Source organism: Lycium barbarum, chromosome 1, assembly GCF_019175385.1.
Source record: "Lycium barbarum isolate Lr01 chromosome 1, ASM1917538v2, whole genome shotgun sequence".
Classification (NCBI taxonomy): Eukaryota; Viridiplantae; Streptophyta; class Magnoliopsida; order Solanales; family Solanaceae; genus Lycium; species Lycium barbarum.
In genome coordinates, this window is record NC_083337.1 from 157,496,607 (window position 1) to 157,509,099 (window position 12,493).

The following is a 12,493-nucleotide window of genomic DNA, read 5'->3' on the forward strand; positions in this document are numbered from 1 at the left end:
ATACATGTTGTTTCTCTATTTTCTAATTCTAATGTAATAAATCAAACAATTAGAAAAAATAATTCCAATATCCCAACATAGCTTGTTTTTTAACCAAGCGACCCCTAACAATATCATTTTGATTTGGTTTAAATTAACTAACTGGATAATATCATTATACTTAGTTATAAAATTAAACATTCGTTTAGTCGATTTTCAATTTTCAGAATTTTTGAATAATGACAAGTCACTTCTTGAATCACCAAATATTCCTATTTTTCACTATACCAACCAATTTCATTTGAAATCAACAAAAGAAAAAGTAAATTAACCTGACCTATTAAATCATCACTATATCCTCTATTCTGATATTCAAATTGAGAGAGATGAAATTGGAGCACGAGCAGTTGATATTTTGAAACTTATAACAAACTATCTTTTGGCTTTTGGAAAGGATAGAAAGGTTGTATACGGATAAAATGCAATTTCCTGTAACAAATTTGAAAGAGCAACGTTGAAAAGGTGCAGGCGGAGCAGCTCCATGGCCGGCGGCTCTTGTGCAGGCTCCGCCACGTGGTGAAGGTGTGTGTAGACGTGGCGCCATGCATGGGCACAAAAGCTGACCAAGTTCAACCCCTCCTTTTAGATCTGCTCGTTTTTCTAATAAATTTCTAGAACCCCATGCTGATGGCCGCCCACGATTTCGGCGCAGATCTTCATCAGACCGTTCTAGAGTCCGACCATATTTTAATCACTTTGACAAATTAAAGTTTCAAGCATTTGACACTTGAAAATAAAATAGAGAATAGAATATTTTTTCTAAATTTATTTCGCTTTTGTGATTAGTGGGAAATAGTAATTACCTCTAAATTAGTCCACGTCCACACAAACTTATTCTGGACACCAATCTTATTAGGAAAGAATTACTCCTCATCCTAATTTATGTAATAGTATTTGATCGTGAACAAATCTTAAGAAAGGCTAAACATTCGAATTACAACTTTCTCCAACTAAACACCTGAATACATTGCAAAATGTTTCTACTAAGTATTATCGGCTTATTTCTGAAAAAGCTTCTACGCATTTTCTCAAACGTCATTAATAGAACTTTAACCATATAAATATGTTATCTCCTTTAATTATACACATTAGCCTCAATAATACTTCAAGTCTGTTTCGATTGAGGCTATTGGTATAATTAAAGGATGTAGACATATTTTGCATGGTCAACTTATCTAGGTAATAGACGCTTGAGAATATATGAAGAAACTTTTTCATAATGTGAGCTGAAAGTGTCCAATATAAACACTTTTATCATGTGTTGAGTTGAAACAAGCGTAGTTCAAGTGTCTAAATAAAATTACAATCAATTTAAGAGCTTATTTATGTATTCAGCCCGTAAAAAGTTAGAAATTTTTGAAACTTATGGTTCATAAATATTTGCAGGGTTATATTTCATTTTATAAGGATAAAATGAATAATTTAAAGAGAAAATTATTATAAAAAAAGAATATCTTTATTTTTTAGCTCAGTAAAAAAATATGGGGGTGTATTAAATGCCGGACATTATCTTCTTGGTTTTTTTTTTTTTCATTAGGAGGGACCGCCCGTTGCCTGCCAAGTGCCAATCCATTCACCCACTAACGAAAATATCAATGACCACGCCATTCTGAACCGCTAAAACACAAGATTTGACACTAGCCCATCTAGGCCCATCTCTTCAAACGGCATCCAATCGCAGAAAGGAAAGGGACGTAGTAGAATACTCCAAAAAGAGAGAGACAATTAAAAACGTCATTGTAGATGTAAGTGGTCGTTTGGTAGTTAGTTAAAATTATCCGGAAATTATAATTTCGGGATTAATTTATCTCATATCTTGAGATTATTTTATTTCATTTAGGAGATGGGATAAAATAATTTCAGAATAAATGGGATAAAAAAAGATATCCCAATTTATATCATGAAATGCATTTTATACTTTATTTGATATAAAATATAAATTTATTTTAAAATAAATTTATATCTTCTATCAAATATGATATAAAAAATTAGTGCTGAGATATCTCATTATATCACGCACTAAACGACCCCTAAGAGTGGAGATGTGGGAAGCATTCATGCTAAGAACCCGCCAAATATGGCTGTCACTCCACCTCACATCCTCCTAATTTCCCGCCCATCATTTCCTAGTTCCTACTTAAAATAAAATATCATCACCAATCTAATCCCCACGCGCCTCTCCATTACTATATAAATTCTGAAACTCCTTTCCTCCATCAAATATCCCAAACTTATTATATCTCCTTAATTAGTTCCTACACACACACACTGTGCCCCGAGTAACAAAACTACTTTTTCTTTCCATTTCTTCTTTACTCGCTAGTGTATAGAAATTCTAGTGGAATTTCCTTCCTAATCACTTTCTCCATCAACCGCGTCCCTTACTATAATTTTCACATTGTTTGGTTTTCTTAATTTCCTTCTATAAATAACCCTTCATTTGTCCCTTCATCATAACGCCAAACACAATCCACCCAAAAGCTATCCCTCAATTCTTAGGTATGGAACAGTGCAAAACTTACAAAAACAGTAACAAACGAACCCTAGACGAGTCGGGTTTGGACTCAGTCTCCGACATGCCTGAGTCAAAGCGAGTTCACACCGAGCCAAATGCAAGTGATGCTGACGTGGACCTTGACTCACCTGAAACCAAGCAAATCAGAGAAGACATCCTGGACATCCTAGACGAGCCTGAAACAGTAACAAATGATGTACCAGGAATTCAAGACCTTGACTCACTAATTAAGAGTTTTGAAGAAGAGATCATTAATCCACGTCACAACTTCGTTGACCTAACGTCATCAGATTATTCAGGCGATTCCCAATCGGACCTCGGCTACCTTCTAGAAGCTTCAGACCATGAGCTCGGCCTACCGCCCACATTTGATGAGAATACGATCGGATTTGATGACGAGTTACTGAGATATGACTCGTTCGACTTAGGGATGATTGCCGGAATCATGGATGGAGATAATTACCACGGTGAAAATGACGGTGATTTTTTTACAGTGGGCGGGTTATTCGATTACCCCAATCAGTCTAATTTTTCCGAGTCCCTACCGGCTTTGTAGAAATATGCGTTTCTTTTCTGTCCATGATAGCTTATAGTTTGTACATCTTAAAATTATAGTTTGGAGGATCAAATTATATGTGTTATGAAATATATAGAATGGATGTCCACTACACAAATATAATGTCTCTTCCATTATCTTCCACCATCTTAATGGTTCTTCAACCATCTTAATGGTTTTTCCATTATCTCATATATTGAATGCATATGTAGCACTATAAATAGAGACATAAGTTTTCAAGACTTGAACACATTTGGATGAATAAGAAAGCTCTCCTCTTTTATCACTCTATTTCTATGATTTTCATCCTTTAATATTATTACTCATTTTTGCTACTTTAATTTATTGCACTGCTTTTATTTTATAACACGTTATCGAATTGCTCATTATTCGTCAAGAATCGGTGGTAGTTATTTTCATGATTTGGGCTCCTCAAACCCTTTCGGTTGCAACTTGCAAGGTAATTGTTTGTTGATCATTCTTCACATGTCACTGTAAGAGTCTGCATTTTTACATATCCGCACATATCCAGTTTACTATATCAAAACATGTTTTCAAATTTCCTACTAATCGATTCTAACAAGTTCCAGTAGAGATCTAATAAGATTACTAGACTTATATGATTGCAGATCGCTAAAATTAATATATAAGTACATTAGGATAATACAACTTATCAGATCATTATTTGCATATGCCAGTAATATTTTTCTTTAATTTCCACACTTCTCATGTATTTTTTTTTTTTGTGTTAATATCTATTAAAATTTAGATGTATCATAGATATGAGTACTGCTACCGATCATCAACTCCAAAAGTAAATTTCGGAGTTTTGGTGTGATTTTGTATAACTGAATTAAGTATAGAAGGTGAGGTATGTTTCATTCAACAATTACTGGTGCTATAGCTTTGCTTCTGTGCATAGGTATAATCCACTTCTTTTGGTTTTAATTATCTATATTTAAGCATTGTGTCACGTTATAAAGAAAAGGATGAAATTATATAATTCATGAGTGCACACACGTCTGGTTATTATATGCACGCACGTCTTGCACTGTCCATTCACTAACATACGTTTTCGAAAAGGATTTAGTTTTAATTCTCAATTTAAGAAGAAAGTTATGCTTCTGGTAATTTCTAGTTTTATTGCATTAATTGTTACACTAACGTATGAGATTAATTCTTTTGAGTAGACTGTCATCTAAATCTACACCATCATGGGAAAGGAACACAAGGAAGGTTATGAGACATAATTACTACTACTAGTTTGGTGACGATCTTACCCATAACCCATTATATTTCAAGTCTCTGTTTGGCCTCTACTTTGAATTTCTCCGACATGCTAAAAATTTATTTATTAAATATGTGCTATTTAAGGGAGTAGAACACATTGGCTTATTTTACTCTAACGTCTTTACATATTGATTTATGTGGTGCTAGCATTTTTAAATGTTTCAGAAAAGTACCGAAGAATAAAGAGAGATTTTCGTGTTGATTTTCTGAAATCTTATTATGACTAAATTTGGTTAAGTCTATAACCATTGATGGTGGTGATATATTTCAAAGGCTCGAGGGCGAGTCCTAGTACATTTGGCCTATTATGTCATTGGTTGGGGGTAAAACGATGGATTGAAGTCTTGTCGCACCAAGATGGTAAGACATCGGATTTTGAGATGATAATATAAGATATTGGGTTCAAGTCCCATCGATTTGTGACCTAACACGCCTTTATATGAATAAGACGTTGGGTTTGAGTCCCGATGAACTATATTGATGATATAATGATGACTAAGGCAAAATAATGTGTATATTTGATGTAAATTCGTGAAGCCCGTCCCACTTGATATGCTCCATTCCGTGAGGGGAATGTGGTAGCAGTTCATAATAAGTCTAAATGAAAACAAGAGGTTAAATGAATGAACGTGGACGTGGCAAAGGACAAAATAATGTTAATCGTCATTGTGATAATATAAGAGGAAGAACATTATGGGTTCTCAAAATGGTCCTTCTAAAGGTGAATGTAATTTTTATCATCAATATAGTATGAAAGATAATTCGGCACGTGGTTGACGTGTGACCTAATTTGATAAAATTTTATAAATCCTCCATCAAAAGAAAGTAATACAATTTCAAAGTGATGTCGAGGTGGGTCTATGAATATGATAAAGGCAATGGGCTTATAATGCAAAATTTATGAAGCACGTATATATGATTGTAGTTCATTCATTGAAGAGAATGTGTCTTGTGATAAGCATCGTGAATGCTCGCCCATTTTTGAAAGTGAAATATGTAAAATTATGGATAAGAACGTGTTCATGTATTATTGGATAAATACCACAACTCACCTCTACGGGAGGTTTGAGAGAAATTTTATTTTGGCATAAACGGTCATTTGATCAAGGACATTTAGTACTTCACAATATTGTGGTATGTCTTATCATGAATTACCTAAAGGTGTATGTAAGAAATAATTCTTGCTTAAAATGGTTTTGGCCATGACCGTAATGACAATTACTCCCTAAAAGAAGATGTTCACCATATGGATGATATTATGAAATATGAGGTATTACATAATTAATTGGGAGCTCTGAAAATGCTACTTTGGTACTACCCGGAGGAATGAAATTGTTCATAATATTGGTGTTGTAGTAAGTCTCAAAAGAAACTTTTTAAGTTTCAAAGGCATTGGCCAAATATGAATTATATTGAGATTATAAATTATGGGAAGGTTTAATGTCTTCATATTACTACAGCTATAGCGGATAAACTAAATGTATGTGAAATGTTGCCTGTTTTTCCTCCGAATTTATACCACATAAATATAAGTATGATGGAATCACATGCTATGGAATTTGGCATGACCGGTTGACCATCCCGGTTCAAATGTGATGCGAAAATAATTGAGAATTCATGTGGTTATATTTTGAAGAAAGAAAAAGATTCTTCAAGAATTCTCTTGTGCTGCTTGTTCTCATGATAACAAATTGGTTAATTTACCAGCTAATGTTGGGATTGTATCCCATGATTTTGGAACGTATAAAAGGTGATATATATATGGGCCCAGTCACCTGCCATGTGGACCGGTTTACTATTATATGATTTTGATAGATGCATCTATGTTATAGTCACATGTGCATATGAAATCAACTTGCAATTTGATTTTTGCAAGGTTGTTTGCTCAAATTATTAAATTAAGAGCACAGTTCCAAACTATGAAAATTATGTTGATATGTTGGTTTGTATCCAAGTTGGTTTAGCAGAAATTTTATGCCTCCAATTATAGCTAAACTCTTAGTTATGAGAACAAACTCTCAAATGAAATTTGGGATGAGATATATTATTTAATATGTAGCAGCACTTGTAAGCATCAAGCCAACAAGTAATGATTCTCTCCTCGAGGTTGGTTCAGAGTCAGGAACCAAGTAATTCCCGTCTAGAAATTTGAATGTGCGTTATATGATTTAATTGCTCCACCACAACGTACAAAGAGGGGTCCCCAAATTAGGTAGAGAGGTAAATGTTAGATTTCCTAACATTAGGGGGGGGGGGGGGGATCATAAGAAGCTGGAAAATAAGGTATATGTAATGAATTATCACTGGTATGATCCTCGTTAAAAAGATAATTCAAGATAACTATCAGATGCATTTACTGACCCAAAAGTGAATATTATATTCCAGCTGCAAATGCTCCAATTAGAACTTAAGTCCTTGAAGGACAACGTCTATGACGATAGACCAATCGGTTCCACACATAAAACTCCTTGAAGAAGGAGAGGAACAAATGATCAAGATGGTCATAATAATGAGGCAGGTGCTTTAAAAGAGCACCACGACATAATACTTTATAAAACCTTGGGAAAGGTTCAGGTACCTGAAATTGATGAAATATGAAGAGATCTCGATAAATTATGTCGCATTGGAACCGATATCAAATAACCGTCGACGGTATCTTTGAAATAATGTAGCGCTCAATATTATAATAGTGATGAGGATCTTGAATTCAAATCTGTCAAAGAATATGGACAAATATAATGATTGGTCAAATAAAATACGCAGTTCAAGTATATTTTGTTTCACTTGGAAAAGTGATGTTTTGGACCTATAGTCCGATGATCTCAAGGTATAACGTCAGTGGGGTACAAATGGATTCTTGTGCGAAAAGTAAAATGATAAATAAAAACCGTAAAAATAAAGTACGGCTTGTGCCTTGTGGCATAAAGATTTTTCGCAAAAGTCCTGACATTATTGTATGGAGACGTATGTACTCGTGTGGCGGATGCAATGGGGTTTCTTATCAGTCTGGAAATATATGAAAATTTTGAATGCGTATAATTCATTGATGTCAATATGGCTATATAGACAATGAAAGAAAATCCGTAGGAATTTAAATTGGTTTGAAGCATTTAAGGTTTACGAAAATAAAGCTTCACAAATCTTTATATAGGTTAAAGCGATTCCATTGAGTACCCCAATGGTTGTGATGTCGCTAAAAATAAATAAACATCATTTTGATCTCATGATAATAATGAATATATTGTATTGCATACTGCAAAAGAAATTATTAATATAGATTTGTTTGTCCTAACAGCTATTATCAAGGTTTTGTTGGTTATATAAATGTAGGGCATTATTTGTATTATTACATGAAATTTGGTCTTTAAGCAAGTATTGATTTGCATGTGAGGATACTGCCACACCATGACGTTTGATATGGCAGTCAATTGTTGATACTTATACAAAGCAATTCAAGAATGCGTGTCTAGCTGAGATCAATAATTCAACACATTTTTCAATAACATGATGTTTATTTGGAATGAAAATTTCAACAATATTGTACGAAGCTTGCATAGCTCAATTGAAAGAAGGATCTAACAAAGGAGACAAAATACAACACATTCCTCAAAGTTCTTTTCCAAACATGATCTTCAACAGAAAGGTGAAATAGGTTTTCAACAAATACGCTCGATTGATAAGTTGACGGACATGTTCAGTAAAGCATTGCTAACCTCGACATGTGAGAAGTTGATATACAGGATTTGGATGTGTTGTCTCCAAGAATTAAGTGATATTTTTATCAGGGGGAGTATAATACGCTGTACTCTTTTTCCCTTAGCTGAGGTTTTGTCCCACTGGGTTTTCCTGGCAAGGTTTTTAATGAGGCAGCTAGCAATGCGTATTACGAGATATGTGTACTCTTTTTCCTCACTAGGATTTTTTATTCAATGGGTTTGTCACACCCCATTTTAACCGGGTTAGGTAGGGTACGACATATTGGTGATTCCTATTTATTCTGTTTTAAGGAGTCGCCATCTAATTATTTTAACGATGAATTAGGACACCTAAATGTTAACTAAGGTAAAGTTAAAGCTAAACCTCGATTAATAGTTCGCTTAACCAGTGTGATTCTAGGTAAGGGCTCTATATTATCCTAAAGGGAAGGGGTTAGGCATCCTTTAGAATCCGTTAACTTACGGTTATCCGACCAACTTAGGTTAATTAATTAAGATTAAATATAATGTTTAAAATTTAGAAAATGACTTTAAGATATTGCTAAAGTTTTTTTAAAAGAAAATAATGTTAGTTAAAATAAGATTTACAGAAAATATAATAATTTGCACAAAAGAGGACTTTAAATGCTACTTAAAAATAAGACTTATAAATACTGCTTAGACTTTAAATGAGAGTAATAAATAATGCTATTTAAAATAATACTCGTAGAAAGTATACTAGCTCGCATAAAAGAGGATTTTTTAAATGCTATTTAAAATAAAGCTTAATCATTACTAAGACTTTATATGAAAATATAATAAATGCTATTCAAGATAAGACTTGTATGAAATTATGATATTTTGCTTATAAATAATAGCTTTTGAGAAAAGAATTTAGCCATTTTAAACTTTGAATAAATTATATTATATGAATGTAGCAATATAGAAAAATCTAAAATTATAGATAGAATTCAAGATATGTTATATTAATTACGCTTAAAATGTGCATGAACGTTCAACTTGGATGAATTTCCTATAAAAATATATTTGAGTTTGTAGTGACATGTTGAGGGCATACCATTTTGCGAATCAATAATTTCGAATAAGATATAAATATTAAATGTTATAAATAGTTTTAATGTAAAAAGAAGATAATAAGATTTATGGAGTTGATGATTAGTCTTCCTTAAACTAACTACCCGTCACTAAAACTAACCTATTACTTTATTAGAAATCATCTAAAGTTAATAAAAATAAGATAAGGTTAGTCATACAAAACGAATAAAAATACAACAATAAAAATAAGGAAGAGAGAGAAAGAAAAGATGCAATGGATTTGGTCCATCTTAAGGCCCAATAAATTTTATATGCTGCTGCTGTGAGCTGTTGCTGCTTATTGGGCTTTAGCCCAGAAAACTTGTTCTCTTTCTTTGCCGCGGCAGAATTAATAAAAATGACTCAAGAGGATTGCGTTGGGCTTTTAGCCCAACAGCGAATGCAAGAGAAGAACGAATCCGAGAATTCATACGCGGTGGTCATGCATAAAAAAAAAAAAAGAATTAGTATATGATTTCAACAAAAACCAAAGGTCACATTATATTGAAAGAGGCAAACTCAGAACACATTTTTTGCACATGTTGATGATTTCCTTAAATAAGTGTGGAAAGGTGCTAGTGCATTCCTACATGTTAACCTCAAATTATGGTAAAGAAAACACAAGCCTAAACTGGCATTTAAAACACTAAGGCAGGAAAAAATCTGATCCAAACTACTTAGTAGGCAACGTATCCAGTAAAAGGATTCTTAAAGAAAAATTCTAGGCTAGCTTATTTATTTCAAAGGGACATAGCTAAAGGATACATAAGCCTTTCATGTCCAGGCAACTTGAGAGAGACTCATTCTAAAGAAGCAGTTTGAATCAAAGAAAAATGAGCAAATCTAATTTTGGAAAGAGGAGAAGAAATCTGAAAATCCTACAAGAAGCTTAGCTGAACCCGAATTCAAGTCATACTAATAAGCTAAACGCGTGACTGAAAAGTACATTGATTATACCACAGAACCAAATATTTTCATAAATCAGTTCTAAAGGACAAATAGAAAGGAGACAGCCAACTGGACTCATGTGTATTCGTATTTATGTTGAAGCAGAAACAAATGACAACTTCATATCAAACTTAATTTACACGGAGATTTATAATTTAATAGACTATTAATGGATTTAAACACATGCTGCTTCAGAATCGCGCCAAGATATTACATCACTCATGCCGGAACAAGATGGAGAGGCAGAATAAGTTTGACATGACCATATACGCCACTTATGCCCATAATGAGCTAAAGACACATATTCAACAAATTCCAGCCATTCATCTGTCTTTATTTGAAGTCTAAATATATTTTTTTAATCTTAACTAAACTGTAGGGAAAAGTATAAGAAAGGGAAAACATATTCAATCGAAAAAAAATTCGTGTAGCCATCAAAAGGAACTCAGAACTGAGCAGGAAAGGGATCGATTCCATGTTTTATACACACAGCAACCAGATAAAAAGGCCTAGACAAATACGAAATCAAATAGACTAATAACTGCTCATGAACAGAATCAAAACAACCAGCGAGTTTGACTATGAATTCACATTTTTAAAACCCAACCTTAAACATGTGATGTTGAGACTCATCCAAACTAATTTGATCCCCACATTTCATAGAACAGAATTGAAGCCAAGAAGGAATTTACAGCTGGGAATTTGGGAACAAGGAAACACACTCATACAAACATTATCTCTTCCCTACACAACTAAACTAGGCAGCTGATCACATCATAAGCTACACATCATAAGCTATATACCAAAATTATTGATTCAGATTAAGCGAATGATCAGTACAAATTAAACTAGCAGCAAATACGCCATAAGAGAGACACTTAGACTGGAAACAATGGGTTCATAACTGACTTATATTATCTCAAACCAATAAAATAAAAACAATGCTAAGTTAGACTATCGATTATACCAGACAGCACACGACCTTAAACAGAAAACAACATCGCATGTTTGTGACTGAATTATCTTCATACTGAGTGAGTAAGTTATAAACATGCTAAACATTTACCAGCATGCACTAATTACTCAATACATACACATGAGAATTAAAGGGCTGAAACTGAAAGAAGAGGGATTGGAGATCACTACACGACAACAAACAGGTCTCTTTTCTACCAAGGCATATTCGTTTTCGCAATCTACACAGTTTATACATTAGCAGGCAGAATAATGCATCCATTTATCTTTCTTGATTATGCCACAAAATAAATTGACTTCTAATACACGAAAAAATGAACGGGAGTTTGACACTTCTTTTACTTCTCATACGTCTTAAACAGAGTACATCTTAGGAGAAACAATGTGACTTAAAGCTAGCCCAAACAATTGTATCCAGTTCATACCCATTATCCCCCTAAATCAAACAAACTTACTCTGAAACTTAGAATCCCAAACCTACATGACTTCATATTTTAGATTAATACAATAGAGAAGTTTTAAGGCCAAAACACATGCGACGACGGTATAGTCAAACCAACCAAACCATATTTGCTAAAATCTAGAACATGCTGAGTACTCAAATTAAACATATAATTAACACTTAGATAGCACAGAAGTCACCGAAAGAAAAAATTACCTTCTTTGGATGCAGCGAAGTGGGTGCGGGTCTTCGATTTACCCTCGAACACTTCAAAATTCGATTCCCAGAAATAAAAGACTAAATAAGAATTGATATTTTGCTTAGGGAATTTTGGCGACAGAACGAAAAAGATCTCAGTTTCTTTGGGTTTTTCTTTTCTTTATTCGAGTTGATTTTTTTTTTTTTTTTGGGTTCCTTCCCTGATTTTTCGATGCCCCCTTTTTCAACTGACTTCCAGCCCCTTTTTATGGGGCGAACTGTTGTTTGTTGTTTTTTTTTTATTTATTTAGAGGAGCGGGGAGACAAGGTTGAGTGGGGTACAGAGGGAAATGGGAGTGGGGTAGGCGGCGGTGGTGGCGGGGAACAGGGAATAGTGGGTGACAGAGGAGCGTGGAGGGAGAGAAAGAGGGAGAAAGGAGGAGGAAAAGGGAAAGGGAGCGGGAATGGGGTGCGCGGCGGAAGGGTGAGGGGAAAATTTCCCTTCTTAAAAATGGGAAATGGGCTGGACCCGGTCCTTTTTGGACTGGATCAATTTTTGACCGGGTATTAAAAGAATGGGTTAATAAATTAAAACATGGACTGGTCTAGAAATTAGGGTAAAAAATATAGGCTGGTCAAAAAATATTTATGAGTCGATTGGACTTTGATTTGGAATCCGATAAATAAAAAATACGGACTGAGCGCGTGAAATAGTTTGGCTTTTAAATTTAAATAAAAGA

At 33.9% G+C, this 12,493-nt stretch overlaps 1 protein-coding gene across 1 annotated transcript; it reads left to right on the top strand.

Annotated features, from left to right (window-relative positions):
- The first annotated feature begins 2,240 nt into the window (after positions 1–2,240).
- LOC132599980 (uncharacterized) lies at positions 2,241–3,401 on the top strand. The gene has a single exon (XM_060313124.1). It carries the CDS (start codon positions 2,541–2,543, stop codon positions 3,108–3,110), a length of 570 nt encoding a protein of 189 aa, XP_060169107.1. The 5' UTR covers positions 2,241–2,540; the 3' UTR covers positions 3,111–3,401.
- Positions 3,402–12,493: the final 9,092 nt, after the last annotated feature.